The sequence below is a fragment of the Equus asinus genome, chromosome 23 (genome assembly GCF_041296235.1).
Source record: "Equus asinus isolate D_3611 breed Donkey chromosome 23, EquAss-T2T_v2, whole genome shotgun sequence".
NCBI classification, from domain to species: domain Eukaryota; kingdom Metazoa; phylum Chordata; class Mammalia; order Perissodactyla; family Equidae; genus Equus; species Equus asinus.
In genome coordinates, this window is record NC_091812.1 from 33,638,300 (window position 1) to 33,654,973 (window position 16,674).

General features: G+C 37.3%; 1 protein-coding gene across 1 annotated transcript in view; it reads left to right on the top strand.

Moving 5' to 3' along the window:
* The window catches only part of PTAR1 (protein prenyltransferase alpha subunit repeat containing 1), a 42,070-nt gene extending 25,701 nt beyond the window's left edge, over positions 1-16,369 (top strand). The window contains exons 4-7 of the mRNA XM_070495939.1: positions 2,799-2,903; positions 4,752-4,965; positions 12,423-12,727; positions 15,134-16,369. Of these exons, the coding sequence (XP_070352040.1) occupies positions 2,799-2,903; positions 4,752-4,965; positions 12,423-12,727; positions 15,134-15,476 (967 nt within the window). The 3' untranslated portion in view covers positions 15,477-16,369. The remainder of the gene's footprint in view (positions 1-2,798; positions 2,904-4,751; positions 4,966-12,422; positions 12,728-15,133) is intronic.
* Positions 16,370-16,674: the final 305 nt, after the last annotated feature.

Here is a 16,674-nt window from a genome sequence, read left to right on the forward strand (position 1 = left end):
ACTATAACCAACACCTACAATGTTCAGTCCTGCCCCCAGGAATGTTCATTAAATTGATATTAAAATTTTGCTTCATTTTTTTTGGATTCTATCAGGTGATCTTTTCTCAGCATCCATTAGTACTGTTGATTTGAGGTTTTTTCGGGCTAAGATGTCTTCCCAAATACTTCTTTATTGTTCAAAATGAAGATATTGAGAACACCCCTAATTTAAGAAACTTTGTAAAGATTCACTTATAAGGTGACTTCCTCTTTTCTGAAGAAAATTTTGATTATTTCCACTTATATTGAGACATATATGGGAATATAGGTAGGCAGTTGTAAAGAAGGAAAGCCTTTGAATTTAGTAAGTAGAAATTAGGCTTAATCCAATCAGTTCTCTACAGTGGTGGTTTTTCAACGTTCGTGCGCTTCCCCTGGAGGGCTTGATAAAACACACTGCTTTGTCCCACTGGAGTTTCTGCTTCAGTGGATCTGGGCTGAGGCCTCAGGATCTGCATTTCTCACAAGTTCCAGATGATGCTGATGTTGCAGTTAAGGAACCTAATTTGAGAAATACTGCTCTACAAAGCAGTTAAAATTACATAGAGTAATATTTTGCCTCCTTTTACTTTATAGGTGTCCTGACTTATTGTATGAACAAAACGTTACTGATTTCGGAAGAAAAAGGATCTAGGACTGCAAAAACAGTTGGCTGTTACATTAAATATTCTTTTAATGATGGATAGATTTTCTGTTTATTGAAAGGAAAATAGTCAATAAATCCATTTGTTAAAGCAGCCATAACCTTCTCAGTATCACTTCAAATTATTTTATAGTGAAGATACATAACAATGATTGTAAAATACAAGTATTTATTATCACTATTTAGTATTTTCATTAAAAAGGAAGTTATTTTCCTTATCAAATAAAAATTTAGAAATAGTGCATTGCTGTTGGGAAGAAAATGTATTGTGTTATTAGGAAATAAATCCATCTAAATAGGTGATATATAAGAGCTGGGCTCTGGTATTGTGGGGATTAAACTTCTCTAAAATAAATGAATTATCAGCCCGACCACAGGAAGAACATTTTAAGATTAAAAAATACTAGCAAGTGTGGGCCAGCCCTGGTGGCCCAGTGGTTAAGTTTGGCGCACTCCACTTTGGCAGCCCAGGTTTGGTTCCCAGGTGCCAACTTGCACCACTGGTCGCTGGCCACACTGTGGCCCACATACGAAATAGAGGAAGATTTGCCACAGATGTTAGTTTAGGGCAAATCTTCCTAAAGCAAAAAAAAAAAAAAAAAATTACTAGCAAATGACCTAATTTTATTATAAAATAACAGGTTCGTTGCAAATTAATTGGGAATGTAATCAGTAATATCAGAGCTTATTATCAAAAACTTATCTGAGAAATTAAATCTAAACCTAAATTATATTTACCTGAGAAATAGATGGAGGGCTCTTGTGTGGCATTCTTTATACAGTCATACACCACATAACCACGTTTCAATCAACAATGGACCACATATATGATGGTGGTCCCATAAGATCAGTACCATGTAGCCTATGCGTGTAGTAGGCTGTACCATCTAGGTTTGTGTAAGTACACTGTATGATCACACAACGACGAAATTGCCTAATGATGCATTTCTCAGAATGTATCCCCATCCTTAAGTGATGCACGAATGTAATTGCATTGAAGCTTTGAACAGTTTTAAAACAACAGAAACCTTACATGGGTAGTCTGTTTATATTTCAAAAAGGAATGACCTAGAGAATTAAAGGGCCATAAGGGTGTTTCACCAGGTAACATATCTTTAGGAAACTTATCCTAAGTAATAGTACAGATGAAAAAAGTTATAAGCACAAAGCTCTTTCAGAATTCTGTTAGAATAGCAACTTGGAAGCAATCTAGATGTCTAACAATAGGGAGAAAGGTCATTAAATGAGAGCATAGCCACTGAATGAAAACTATTCAGCCATTTAAAATGTTCATTATAGGGCCAGCCCCATGGCCAAGTAGTTAAGTTCACATGCTCTGCTTCAGCAGCCCAGGGTTTTGCTGGTTCGGATCCTGGGCACAGACATGACACTGCTCATCAAGCCATGCTGTGGCAGCATCCCACATAGCACAACCAGAAGGACATGCAAGTAGGATATACAACTACGCACTGGGGGGGGCTTTGGAGAGAAGAAGAAGAAGAAAAACTGAAAAATAAAATGTTCATTATAAAGATTATGTAGAACCATGGGGCAATTCTTAAGATAAAACGAGCAGATATGAAATTATATGTTAAAATATATATGCATATGAGGGAAGGTAGAAGGGAAAATTCAAAAATAAAAATAGTAATTTTTGTTAGGGTCATAATTGAGTGAATGATTTTTTCCTTACATCTCAATTCTACTGTGTTTGTTATATGTCTGTTTTCTGGTAATGAACTAGACTATATCAAGTCCTACTTAGAAGCTAGAGCGATTCTTGACTGGTGTTGGATCGGCCCTACAGATAGTAATGTTAGGCCTTGTAAGTTTTGGAATTGCAACAGGCCTGAAAATCCCTTGGCCCACTCTCAAATAGGTAACTGAAGTTCCACTGTGGATTTAAGAGCTTCTGTTTCTGCTTATTAATTTATTATTTCAAGATTATGAAAATACATTCTTGATTACTGTGTTACATTTATGAAAGTTTTATATTTTTTCTTTTTTTTTTTTACTTCTTGGAAATTCACTTCACAATGAGGTTATATTAATAGCTATGCCGTATTTTTGGATAGAAAGATAAACTAATAGTTCTTTTTATTTTTCTTTTACAGAAAGGAGCTGATCCTCTCTGGCACTTTAAATCCAATTAAGGACTTACATCTGGGAAAACTGGCCTTAACTAAGTTTCCAAAGAGTCCAGAAACATGGATTCATAGGTGTGCTTAATCTACGCCATATGATTCTTATTTAGGGTTCAGAATGGCTGGAGGAAGAAAGACACAGTGTGAAGCAAGGTCACATATTTGTTCAGAGTATGAATTCTGAAGTCAAGCTACCTGTGTTTAAATCTAGATGCAACTTGTGTAACCCTCGGAAGTTATTTAACCTCAGTTTTTTATTTGTAAAATGGGAATAATAATTAGACCCAGCTCAGAGTTAATGGTTGAGTTTACATGAGATAATGCATATAAACACTACCACAGTGCCTGGCATGTATTAAATACTCAATAAATTTTGGCCATTGTTATCCATCTGAGCAAGTGGAGATTGCATTTAGATATTCAACTATAATGAGCAACTTGGGATTTAAAATGCATTCAAGCATGCTCCTGGTTAAGATGGTGGTGGTGATGGTTGTGGTTATAAAAATTAATCAAATAAGGAAAATAAGGCTAACTGAGGTGAGTGGTGTGTAGGCGGAGCTAAAGGTTGCTAAGACCATAAATGCAAAGAATATTTTTAGGTTAAGGGCCTGAGGCAGATAGCCAGAATGCACAGAAGGACTCTTCAAAACCTTGGTTCTCCAGAAGCATCTTTCTTTTGGACTCCATGTAACTACTCTGTTTTGACTAAAATGAATGGTGTGGGCTTGCTGGTCGGCGTCAGTGGGAAAATTCTCTGAAGAAGTCTGTTTTCAGTTTATTAAGCCACTTATAACTTTTCTTAAATCCTGAGCACTTTTAGGATCTTAATGTCAGTTCAAGGTATCTTAGCTGTAATCTTGCCTTTGGCTAGCATTGCAAATCAACTACTTCCAAACCACATAGTTATATTTTCTTCTGTAGTAGAAATTGAGATAGCATACTTCAGGTATATGACTGTGTGTATAGAGGTTTAGAAAGTGTTGGTGACAAGGAAAGGAGGTGATTAAATTTGTATCCAATAATTTATTGGCTTGTCTAAGATTTGATAAAGCAAGGTTTTGTTTAGTAAAACACTTCTTTTATTTGAAAATGGCAAAATGAGTTTTCTTACTCAGTTTCCTATACCTTTGGGTTGGAAATTATTTGTCTAAAAGAATGCTTTCTTATGAGAAAATATTTGTGAAAATTACAGACATTAAGTGGTTAGAGACACCTTCTTTAGTGCTTTTCGTTTAAATGTATGCTAATGAAAATCTTAAATAGGGGAAAATCTGAATAAAGACATTTTGAAACCTCCTTGATGGTTTAACTAATTATATTTGTTTCCTTCCAGATTCTGTGCTATAATTTAGAAATTTTGCTAATGAAAGTTGTCATAATGCAGCTTGTTTGCAACCAAATACACACAGGGTGAGGCATGCCATGTAATAAAAGATGTGGCCTAGGACTCCTCTGCTAGTATGTACCAGCCGTTGATTAATATCAGCTCCTCACCACCGCTACCTCTCCCACCACGCGCGCGCGCACACACACACACACACACACACACACCCCACCCCCACCCCCACCCACCCTCCCCCCCCCCAACTGCCTTTGCATTTCCTGGCCAAATGGAGTTTCGGAGTTGTCATTTTGGAAGTGATGGCATTCTCTTTGGGGCAAATTTTTAACATTTTAGAAAAGTTCTTCTTTTCTCTTTGTTCTCCCCCACAATCCATACTGCTAAAGTTATTTATGTCTTTAAAAACAAAAACGACAAAACAACAACCCCCCCCCCAAAAAAAAAAACCCCTGGGCTTATAGACAGGTAATATTTTGCGTTGTCTCTGAATGGAAATTAAATTAAGAACAAAGCTCCAGTTGTTTTCCTCTCTGGTTTATGTTCTCTCCTATTCTCTTTCCCATGTGCTACCTTAACAGGCGATGGGTGCTACAGCAGTTAATTCAGGAAACCTCCCTGCCTTCCTTTGTGAACAAAGGAAACTTGGGAACAATTCCTGCAGAAAGGACACAGCGACTAATACGAGAAGAGATGGAGGTCTGTGGTGAAGCGGCGGGGAGATACCCAAGCAACTATAATGCCTGGTCCCATCGCATCTGGGTTTTACAACACCTGGCCAAGCTAGACGTCAAGGTAGGGCTGTTACTCCGTCTCCTGACTGCTCTTTAAGTCTTCTGATAGCACTTCCTCCTCAGAGGAGCCTTAAAGGAGGAGGAAAGTAGAGGAATGAGTGGCCCAGCAGCCTGGAGAGGATCCCGACAGCTGATGCCTCTAGGGAAACCCTGGCAATTAAGAAACAAGTTTGCACTCCTTACCAGCACAGTTTTTGGCCCTCCTCAGCCTAGTGCATTGGTAGAACAAAGGCAGGTTTAAGCAATAAGGAGGACTGAGCATAACTCATTTTGCCCTGAAGAAGGAAAGGATAATTAAACCTTAGAGAGTTGAAATTGTTCTTTCTTGGTAGGCTTTGATTATGTGACTTAATGTGCTGAATCAGCTGGTGCCTTTTCACACACTCCTCTCCTGGGGAGTGATCAGAAGACCTCCCCCAGCTGTTCCCAAACTTAGCCGAGTCTGTAAATTACCTGAGGACTCCTAAGTCCCAGCCCAAACCTACTAAGTCAGAGTGAGGGTAGGGTTTAGAGAGCAGTATTTGTCATAGGCTCAGGGGGTTATTTGCATGCAGAGCCAGGACGGAAACTGTCACAGCCTAATCCTTTCAGTTTAGGAATGAGGAGATGGGAGTTTCCAGAGAATTTCAGTGACTCAGACTTAGCCACAGCTGCACTACTTATCATTCATCAGAATGAGAGCCCCAGGTATCCTTGTGCTCCTTCTTACTTACTCTATTTTTTTCTTCACTTCTTTTGGTATCGCAGTGCCTTAAGAATCTAGGGTTTTCTTTTAAAAAGCCTCCTAGGTTTAAGACAATTTAAAGGGTCAGAATGCCTCAGGTGGTGCTTTCAAATTAATGGAAAACATTCTCTGATACTTGCTCAATACCTCCTTCTTCCTACATCTCCCGTCCCAGATTCTCACTCCCTCTCTGTTTCCTAGCTGCAGATTCCTGTAGGGTAAATAGGAGGGTTTTCACTTCTGGAGGACTTTAAGCCAACAGTTCTAGAAGAGTAGCCCCTCCCCTCCAGTTTATATGGCTTTGTGTTTCAGGAGGGGAGGCCGCCTAATGGCATGGAAAGAGCAAAGACAGAATCAGATTGACCTGGGTTCAGATTCTGGCCCTGCTCGCTATGTGTGGAGTGTAATGTTTTCATCTATAAATAGGGCCTCTACTGCCTGCTTCAGTGGATTATTGTGAGAATTACTTGAGTTAAAGTATGTAAAGTACGGGCACCTAATAGAGGCTCACTAAATTTTAGTTCCTTTCTCTGCTCCCCATAGATAAAAAGTTTAGGTGAAACCGGCTACCAGTTTGCTTGGTCAGCTCAGTGCAATTTATTCATGAAAAAGTACTGAAACCCTATCATTCCCAGCCACTGTCCTGTACACTGGGTGTGGCATAAAGACAAAGAGCTTGCACTCAACAAATTGAAAATCTAGTTGAGGAAATGGACACCAACAATTACAAAGCAGTGTGACACTTACCGGAACCAAGGGACGCTCGGTACAGTGGGAGCACAGAGAAGTGGCTCCTCATCCAGGCTGGGCTCACTGGGAACAGCACCAGAAGCTGGGAGGGATGCTACATTGCCTGGAGTCTGGAGGAATGAGTACAAGTTGTCTCGTGGGTTGTGGGGGATATGGAGTGATTTAGAGCCGGTTACCTCAGCTCCACAACTTGGTCGTGTGTGGGGGTGGGGAGGGGGGTGGGGAGGGTTGAGGATAAAGAGGAAGACAGGGTCCAAGTGAGCTGAGAGGTCTTCGGAAACCCTCCTGCCTTGACGTGGACCTTTTAAAGTGGCCCCGTAAATCAGGAACAAGGGACCAAGGTGAAATTTTTGGTTACTTGACACCATCTGATGTTAAAGGTGTGTTGGCTCAGCTGCCTAGGTCCACTCTTGGGGTCACATTCCCTCGGCTGCCCTTGCAGGGTAATTGGCGTTCCTCTGTCACCATCGTCACTGTAGCGTCTCCCACTTTCAGTGAAGGGTGCTGAATCTGCAAAACCCCCTTTCTGTTCTCATAAGCCCCGGGCCCAGCTGGATCATGTCCTAGTATGCTCTGTCTGTTAGAGGAAGTAATCACAAAAGTACCAATGAGTCTAGGACAGCTTAAAAATACATATAAAACAAGCTGGCATTTTTTTACGTGGAAAATGGAAAATGATTTTTTAAAGTGCTGGTATCGAACATTGGTAAGGGTATGAAAACAAGCATTGTAGAACAGGGGTAATCTTACTGAAGGGCAACATGGTGACATTTATCAGACTTTACCAAAAAAAATGTGTATTAACTTTAATCTAGCAGTTCTGCTTCTACGAATTCATCCTAAAGAAATGATGGGAGATGCAGTGTGGTGTAGTAATTAAAGGCTCCACTCACTGGTCATACGGACCTAATCTGAATCCTGACTCTACCACCAATTCGCTGTGTGGCCTTGAGCAAGTTACTTAGCCTCTCTTACCTTGAGTTTCTTCATCCATAAAATGGAGATAACAATCATTCCTGCCTCATTGAGTGATGAAATGGGAGAAGCCACATAAAGTGGCTAAGTGCTCATACTAAGTGCTCAGTAAACACTGGCTGTTAAATATGGAAGTTTGATATACAAAAATATTATTTATAATAGTGAAAAACTACAGTCTAACCCTCTAGTAACGAGGGATTAGATTATAGTCCATCACAAATTGGAATATTTTGTTGCTACTAAAAATTGTATTTTGGAAGATTATTTAAAGAAAAACATTCAACATGGGTTAAGGATATAAAACTAAATATGGGATGGGCCTGATGTAATGTTATATATATTATTAGCATTGAGTGAGATTTTAAAGTGTTTGGAACAATGCCTCACGTATTGTAAGTTCTCAGCAGATATTTCTACACACACAGATACAGTGCTGTTATGGATATATTTTCTTGTATTTTCTCTAATAAACATGTGTTAATTTTCTACTCAGAAAAAAAGTTAAAGAATAAAGAATGTTTGACAGTGCTGTGGGGTAGAAATTATAAGAGATTTTAATTTTTTTATTTTATGTCCCTATGCTGTTTGTGTGTTTAAGTGAACATTTATTTAAGTAAATTTTAAAATAGTTTTATTTTTGAGGGTGGGTGGGAGGAAAGACAGTTGAGCAGAATTTATTACTACTAGCAAATTAAAAATTGATATAGTCTGTCACCTGAGAAATCACCTACGGTCATTTCTCCAAAAAAGATATACAAATGGCCAATAAAGACGTGAAAAAATATTCAACATCATCAGCTATGAGTGAAATGCGAATCAAAACCACAGTGACATACTATTTCACACCAACTAGGATGGCTAAAATAAAAAAGACATTAACAAGTGTTGACAAGGATGTGGAAAAATTGGAACCCTCATACATTGCTGGTAGGAATGAAAATGGTGGAGCTATTGTTGAAAACAGTTTGGCATTTCCTCAAAAAATTAAACATAGAATTACCATATATGACCCTGCAGTTCCACTCCTAGGTATATACCCAAAAGAATTGAAAATATTTGTTCATAACAAAACTTGTATGAGTGTGTTCATAGCAGCATTATTCATAAAAGCCAAAAAAAAAGTAACAACCCAAATGTCCAGTATCTGAGGAATGGATAAACAAAATGTGGTCAATCCATACAGTGGAATATTATTTGGTCATAAATAAGGAATGAAGTTCTGATACAGTCCTTGAAAACATTGTGCTGATTGAAAGTAGCCAGATGCAAAAGGCCACGTATCTTATGATTCTGTTTATATGATCTATTCAGAATAGGCAAAGCAGATTAGTGGGTGCCAAAGGCTGGGGGAATGGAGAGTTAGGGGACTCCTAATAGGAATAGGGGTTGTTTTGGAGGTGGTGAAAATGTTCTGAAATTAGCAGTGATGGCATGTGCAACTCTGTGAATATACTAGAACCCACCAATTTATTTTTCAGCTTCAAAAATTGGTTCTAGGGGCCAGCCCAGTGGCATAGTGGTTAAGTTCATGGGCTCTGCTTCAGCAGCCATGGTTTTGGGTCCTGGGCATGGACCCAGCACCACTCATCAAGCCACACTGTGGCAGCATCCCACATAAAGTAGAGGAAGATTGGCAGAGATATTAGCTGAGGGTGAATCTTCCTCACCAAAACAAAACAAAACAAAAATTCTTAAGTTCATGAGAAAGAATAAAACTTCAAGAATAGCTAAGAAATTGTTGAAAAATAAACAAGGAACACTATATACCACTGCATATTTAAATGTTTACAGAGTAATTAAAACTGTTGTACGGCCTCAAAAATAGACAGTAATGGAAAAGAATATAAAGCCCTGAAACAAATCCCAGTACACAATATATACAGATTTCATTGATGATAAATATGGCATTTCACGTAATTGGAGAAAGGATTCTTTGTTCAAATTGTGATGCTGATAAGATTGACTTTTTAGAAAATATTTTTAGGTTTTAATCTCATATACCAAACTGAACTCTAAATGGAATAAAAAACATATCTGAAGAAAAAAAGGAATTTAAAAAATCAGCTGCAGCAATATATTAAGAAAAATATTTGCAACATAAAGACTATCTTTCATATATAAAGATCTCTTATAAACCTGTAACAAAAAGAATGACTATCACAGATAATTAGGCAATTCATAAAAAAGAAAATTAGGCAAAGCAAGCAGTTTTTAAAAGAAGAAACAAAGGAAAAATAAGTGAATAAGAAAAACTACTTAACTTTAATGATAATTAAGGAAACGCAAATTAAAATGAAACATAATTCTCCACTTATTAGTGAAGATTAAAGTACAGGTAAGGAAGTTAGAAAGCAGACATTAACATTTCCAACAGTAATATAAATTGTACAGCCTTTCTGGAGGGCACTTTGACAGTATATATCAAGGACTTTACAAAATTTTTCTCACTGTTACAGTAAGTATACTTCTAGAAATTTCTCCTAAATAAATAATAAGATATACACATAGATTTATATATAAGTGTGTTCATAAGACTGTTACTTATACAAGACTAGAAACAAAATGAGAGAATGGTAAATTGTGATCATCTTTAGGATGAAACAGTATGCAAAAGTTAAGAATTAGGTTATACAATGGTATTTAATAACATGGGAATGTATTTATAATTTAAGTGGAATAAAATGAGTATAAAAGTGTATCCGAAGTTTGTGTTAAAAATAAAATGTACACATACATGCATAAAAAGAAATCTGAAAGGTTGGTTATATGCGAGAATGTTAAGAGGAGTTATCTCTAGCCAATAGGATAATGGGTTTTTTTGCTGCTTTATATTCTGTATTTTTAGAACCTTCTGTGATAATCATTTTGTATCACTTTTATAATCAGAGGAAAAACCAAATGTTATTTAAAAAATTTTAAGACTGATGGCGTATGTATATTAGAAGAGCATTTTCAGTCGTCTTTCATTTTAAACATTGTCTTTCTGGGTCATAGCCCCGCTTCTATAATTTTGTTGTAGTTTATTTATTCACGTACTCATTTTTTATATGGAATGTTGGAAAAGAATAATGACGTTTAAGGAATATCATATAAAGGTTATTCATTCTGTCAGTACCTTACCTTTAAGCCATATCTTTATGTAGTGTCTTTAAGAGCACTTAAAAGTAATTGCTGTCTTTTTTAAAAAAATCATTTCCTGTATCTATATACCTATTTATTCTAGTAAGAAATGCCCTGAAATTCCTGTTCAAGTTTCTTCTCTAGTTCAGTGTGCATCTTATATCTTAGAGAAGAGTATAGTGGGTTTTTCTCTTTAAAAGTTTGAGAAAATTTTTTAGAGGAATTAAATTGATTTTGTTGTAAACCTTTCATGTATGTGGTATATTTTGCCTCAAAATTACAATGAATTCCAATTTTTATATGTAGAAATATGCAGCAAGAAATAATCTAAAGGTTTTTTATCTTATATAAATTCCTTTTGAACAAGTTTTGTACACTTTTCAATCCATATTAAGAAGCCCGTACCAAAATTAAAAAGCTGCTATGTTGTAGTGTCCTGCAGGTTAATTTTTTTAAACTGTAATCTTAAGATTAGTTGGGTTTTTTTTTCCAGGTAGAAGTTTATCTGGTACTGTGTTGCTCACCTTTTTAATCAAATAAACAGTCTTGTTTTACATTTCTCAGAGACTAACCTCTGGGATAAATTTGTGTGGCTGTGAATAAACTCGTTAGAATTTAAAGGAGACTTTTCAAACATTTCACTGATAGAACTCAACCATCCTAGCTTATTCCTCTGTGCTAGTCACATCATTCATCAAATTGTTCATTCATTCATAAAATACTTATATGTGTACTCTGATGCCAGTGGGTATAGGGTGATGGAAACATTAATTAGGAAGGAATAATATCCTACAGAACTCATAGAGTTTAGTGGGGGTGAAAAGATGCACAGAAAATTCTGTAATGGTGGAACACACAAGAACCGTGGAGGTTCAGAAGAGGGAAAGATTTCTTCTAAGGAAGAAAAGTGACTGGAGAGGGGGTCTTGGTACGGGAGAAGGCATTTGCCTGGGACCCTTGAAAATCAGGTAAAGGAGCCTTTTGGCATTGTGCTGTCTGTGTTGTTCACTGTTGCCGAGTATGTGTCTTTTTTCTGTAGCTGGTCTGATGGAATGTGGTAGCCCTCCATATACTTTTCACAGATTAAAACCCATTTACATTTGCTACCCGTCCAGGATACTACCAAATAATTGTATTTTTCCATAAATACTGCTTTCATTTGAAAAAATTCCATTTTAAATTCTTTAGTTTGCGGGATTGATAATACAGGTTTAAACAATTCACTGCTGAATTTTATCTCATCTACTTAAAAAAACATTTATCATTGATGTTAAGTGAGTTTGAGACAAGTAGTGAAAGTCACGAGCTCTTGAAAATTCCTGTTTTCATGCATCCTGTTTTTGTACTGAGGCCTTTGAATGAAGTAGTGAACAAAACAGACAGTCTTTGCCCTCATGGCACCTATAGTGAAGAACAAATAATTACATGGAGTCTTTTGTTTAACGAATAATAAGTTAGATATAGTGCAGATTCATTAAATGTAAAAGAAAGTTTACTTCAAAGTAACCTCTCAATTTATGTTTTCCCTTCGACATCAGCATTACTTGTAAATGAACTCCCTAATGTTCATCATTATTTTAGAATTTGGCTTTTCTCTGTGCCAATTAGAATGTGACCAATCAAGGTCCAAGGAAAGAAAGACAAATATGTCCTTAACTTCTGTGGTAAAAAAAAAAAAAATGCTTTATAAGGAAATGGAAAAACTGGCATTTACTGAGCTTCCACTAAGTGACAGCACCATGTTGCACATTGTATGAAAGATATTGGTGGGAAGGGTGTTGTCAAAAAAACAAGGAATGAATCAAAGAGAAATATCAAAGGCCTTAATGGAGAAAGAAAAACCTTTGGCAACTCCTCTTCTCACTTCTCTTTTTCCTTCCTGCAAGATCCTTCTTGATGAACTATCTTCTACTAAACACTGGGCGTCCATGCATGTTTCAGACCACAGTGGATTTCACTACCGCCAGTTTTTGTTAAAGTCTTTGATTAGCCAAACTGTGATAGATGGTTCTGTATTGGAGCAAAACCCTTTGCGAAGTGAACCAGCCTCAGTTCTTCCAAAAGATGAGGAAGCAGCAGCCTCAACAGAGGAACCAAGGATAAATCTTCCCCATCTTCTAGAAGAAGAAGTTGAATTCAGCACTGATCTTATTGATACCTACCCGGGACATGAAACCCTTTGGTGTCATAGGTAAGACAAGGGAAAATCTATTTCCTGCATGAAACTGTGTGTGTCCCTATGAGAGCTCAGAAGGTCTTACATCTGACTCCCGCCTGCCTGGGTAAATACAGTAATCTAATTGTGGACCTTTCCCTGAGTAATTCAGAGGAGTTTCTGTTACCATATCTTCCTCATCAATATGAGATTCCTCGTGCAGATCTTTGCTTATGGCTTAGGATGGTAGTATTCAACCTTGACTGTGCAACAGAACAATCTGTGTTACTTCTAAACTAAAAATATAAGTTTCTGGACTCCCTCCTTGGAGACCCTGATATTTAGCATATCTGGGATGGAGCCCTACCTTCTGTTTTTTTAAAAACCAAAGAAAAAGCCCTAACAGGTAAATTTGATGCACAATCAGTGTTGAGACTCTTGATTAGATGCTGAGAATAGTGAAACTTTATGGTTTTTTCAAACATGATGGTCTGCAACTTAACTTACCTTAAGTAATCTCTTGATACTTTTGGTTTTTTTAAAATAAAGTGTACTTTGGGAGCAGAGCAGGATTATTAGGGAAGGAGTGAAAGAGGGTTTAGCAACCTCATAACTTGAGTTCTGAGTACATTTGACAGTAAAGTAACTTTCATGTTGGAATGAAGTCCAGGTATGGAACCCTTTGATTGGTTTATTTTGGATCATCTTCTGGTTGAAGGCATCTCCATATTTATAAATACAGATTCTACTTCAGGCCATAGGATTCTCTTTATAGACAAAAGACTTGCCTTTGCTAAGCAGAAGATAGGCTTTTTAAATATTTGTATATTTTTAAAGCTATTGAGATTTGCCCCCTTTCTCTAGTCTAGTCTTTCTTCTAGGGTTTTTGAAGAGATCTGTTTCCATGCTAAATATATTTAGAAGATAGAACACAATTTCCTTTTTTTTTTTTTGAGGAAGATTAGCTCTGAGCTAACTGCTGCCAATCCTCCTCTTTTCACTGAGGAAGACTGGCCCTGAGCTAACATCCATGCCCATCTTCCTCTACTTTATATGTGGGACGCCTACCACAGCATGGCTTTTTGCCAAGCGGTGCCATGTCCACACCCAGCATCCGAACTGGTGAAGCCCGGGCCGCCAAAGCGGAACGTTCGCACTTAACCACTGCACCACCAGGCCAGCCCCACAATCTCCCTTCTTTGGCAGCTTCATAAATATAGAATTTTCTTTTTCTCTTAAAAATTAGACATACCTTTCCACAGTTTCAAGAGAGAAGATAGATCTTAACTTGCATGTTGGTTTGGTGTTACATTTTTGTTGCTAATTTATATTTAGGCATATTAATAGCAAGGCTCAGAGAATTTAAAGTTATAGTGTGTGTTTGAGAGAGAACTAGATTAACAGAGCAGAAACTTTCTTTGTTCATATAAAGTTTAATTGGAGTTTGGGGTGGGGATTGGGGAAAAGACGCAGTTGGGATTACCTATATATTATACAGGACAGTTTTCTACTACTGATGCATTGCCCTTAAGAGCTTATTTTTTAAGTTTTACCCTCTAAAATGGGTACACTATGTGTTCCTTGGCTACTCTGGAATATGCTGGGAAAATGGATAAAATTGTCTTTTAAGGGCATAGAGTTGCTAAGATGAATGATGAAATATAACAAATAGAACCTATGTAGTTTACTTTATTGTGTACAGTACATGTGCACCCTAATGCGTCAAAATTTAGGGAGATTAGGCATATGGGATCTTCATTTTAGCAAATAGCTCCAGATGATTCTAAGGGCAGGAGAACAGCTCTCCTTAGAGGAAGAACAAGAAGTGTGTGTTTTAAGATGCTTTGCCCAGAGCCCAGCACGTCCCTACTGCCTGTGGATGTTTAATGAGACTGCAGTGATGGATTTAGGGGAAAGTTCAGTTGGTTTCTAGATAACAAGACCAACTGCAGCAGATCGGTTCTTATTAAGGAAAGTGTTGGATAGAGGCCAACGGACTAAGCCTCTAGAGGAGCTGTTTAATCCCCTTGTTCCTGAATCACTTGTCTTTAGGATATCAAAGAGGGTAATTTTTGGTTTTGTTTTGTATTTTAATTTGTAGCAGAGATTGAGCTAAGAGCTATTTCCATTTTGTATTATAGTTACAAACAGTAACAACTCCAAGTGACTGCCATTATTTCAGTCAGTGCTGTTGAAAAACCTTTGGCGTAGTATTGTTTCTCACAGATTAGTAAACTGGGCTCGTAAGGCTTTGTGCAGATACCCAGAGACTTCATCATAACTGTCTTCCACCTTTGCCCACATAGCTGGGTTACAAAGGAGGCAATGAACTGAGTACTGTATGTTTTGAACTTGTCAGCTTATTTTGTTGTTTTTCCTGAAAAGCTAGAGTTTGTGATGTGATTTTTTCTCTGTTCTCTTCCTCTCCCTCCTCTTTCACAGGAGGCATATTTTCTACCTTCAGCATCACTTGAATGGTAGATTTCCTCACAGTGTGACCCAGCTGTCCCCTGCAGACAGCCCTGGGGGGACTTTGAGTGACTTGCAACTCGTGCCAGCAGGCCCCCACACGTCTCAGGCAATGGAGGTGGATGGACTGAATGACTGTAGCAAGCAAGGCTATTCCCAGGAAACGAAACGCCTGAAGCGGACACCAGCTCCAGACTCCCTGGGCCTGGAAATGGAGCACAGGTTCATCGATCAAGTATTGTCCACCTGCCGGAATGTAGAGCAGGCCAGGTTTGCCAATGCGTACAGAAAATGGCTGGTTACTTTGAGTCAATGAAAGAAGAGGATTAGTCCTGCAGAGTTCTCCACTTAGTGCAATATTGCTTTCCTTTCTTATTTACATAGTTGCATGAACTGTTTGCTGTTATTGGCTAACTATATGTTGTTCATCTTTAGGTTGAAAGTCCATAGTAAATCTTTCATTTTATTTATTTTAGTAAGAACTGGCATTCCTTTGGGGGTAAAATAATTGTATAGTTCCTTCCTACTAAACAGTGAGTCTTAATTTTTTTCTTTTTAACTTCTTGTCTTTTATATTTGCTATGTGAGGCTTCTTCTCGTTTGATTCTCCTAATTGGTTCACACACACCTCCACCCAACTCAGTGCAATTGCTGCATAGGCTATGTTTTTTTTTAATTAAAAATCTGTTGTAGTTCAGTTTAGGAACAATGCAAACGTAAAGTTACTCAACCTAGTTGTTTTGAGAGTCAGATGGCCAGATGGACGTATATGTGAAAATACAAACTATTTCTCTTTGTCTAGCATGCTCTACTCAAGTTATAGACCGACATAACCAAAGTCAGAAGTATTGGAATTTGTATGAAAAACATGCCTCCAGTGTAATCCATTTTTAAAATGGTTATTTAAAAAAAAACTATTAATTTTAAGAGTTTATGTATTGCAGTACTAGAAAATTATTTTTATTACTAGTTTTGATAGATTGTTTTTACCTCAAATTTGGTATATGCCAAAAACACTCAAGTCAGACCTTAGAAAAATCACTTTTTTTAAAAAACCTGGAATGCCATTTGTAGTTATTACTACTTATTTTCCTTCCAAATTCACCACTAAAAATGAGAGAAATATATAGAAGAAAACACATAGAAATGTATCCATAAAAATCTTCCTTTTTAAAAATTTATGTTATTGAGGATACATTAGATATAAACTACGAAATTTTTATGAAGTGATTGTTAAAAGTTTACTGGCAAAAGCCGGGGGAAAGAATAGTTTTGAAGGTTAGTTCTTCAGTCTTTATTTTAAAATATAAAGTAATTTAAAAACTTTGATACTAAACTTATCAGGGATGCGGTACCAAAGTATCCACCTTACAGCTGTATCTGCTTTTCAATAACAAGGGCTGGGTTTTTCAGGTCAGTGAGGCAGGGTGGGAAAAGGGCCAAGTCATGTCTACTTTCTTAATGTATTTCCCCCCTTGTAAATGGTTTGTGTTTCTTTTTCCTCATGCCTTTCT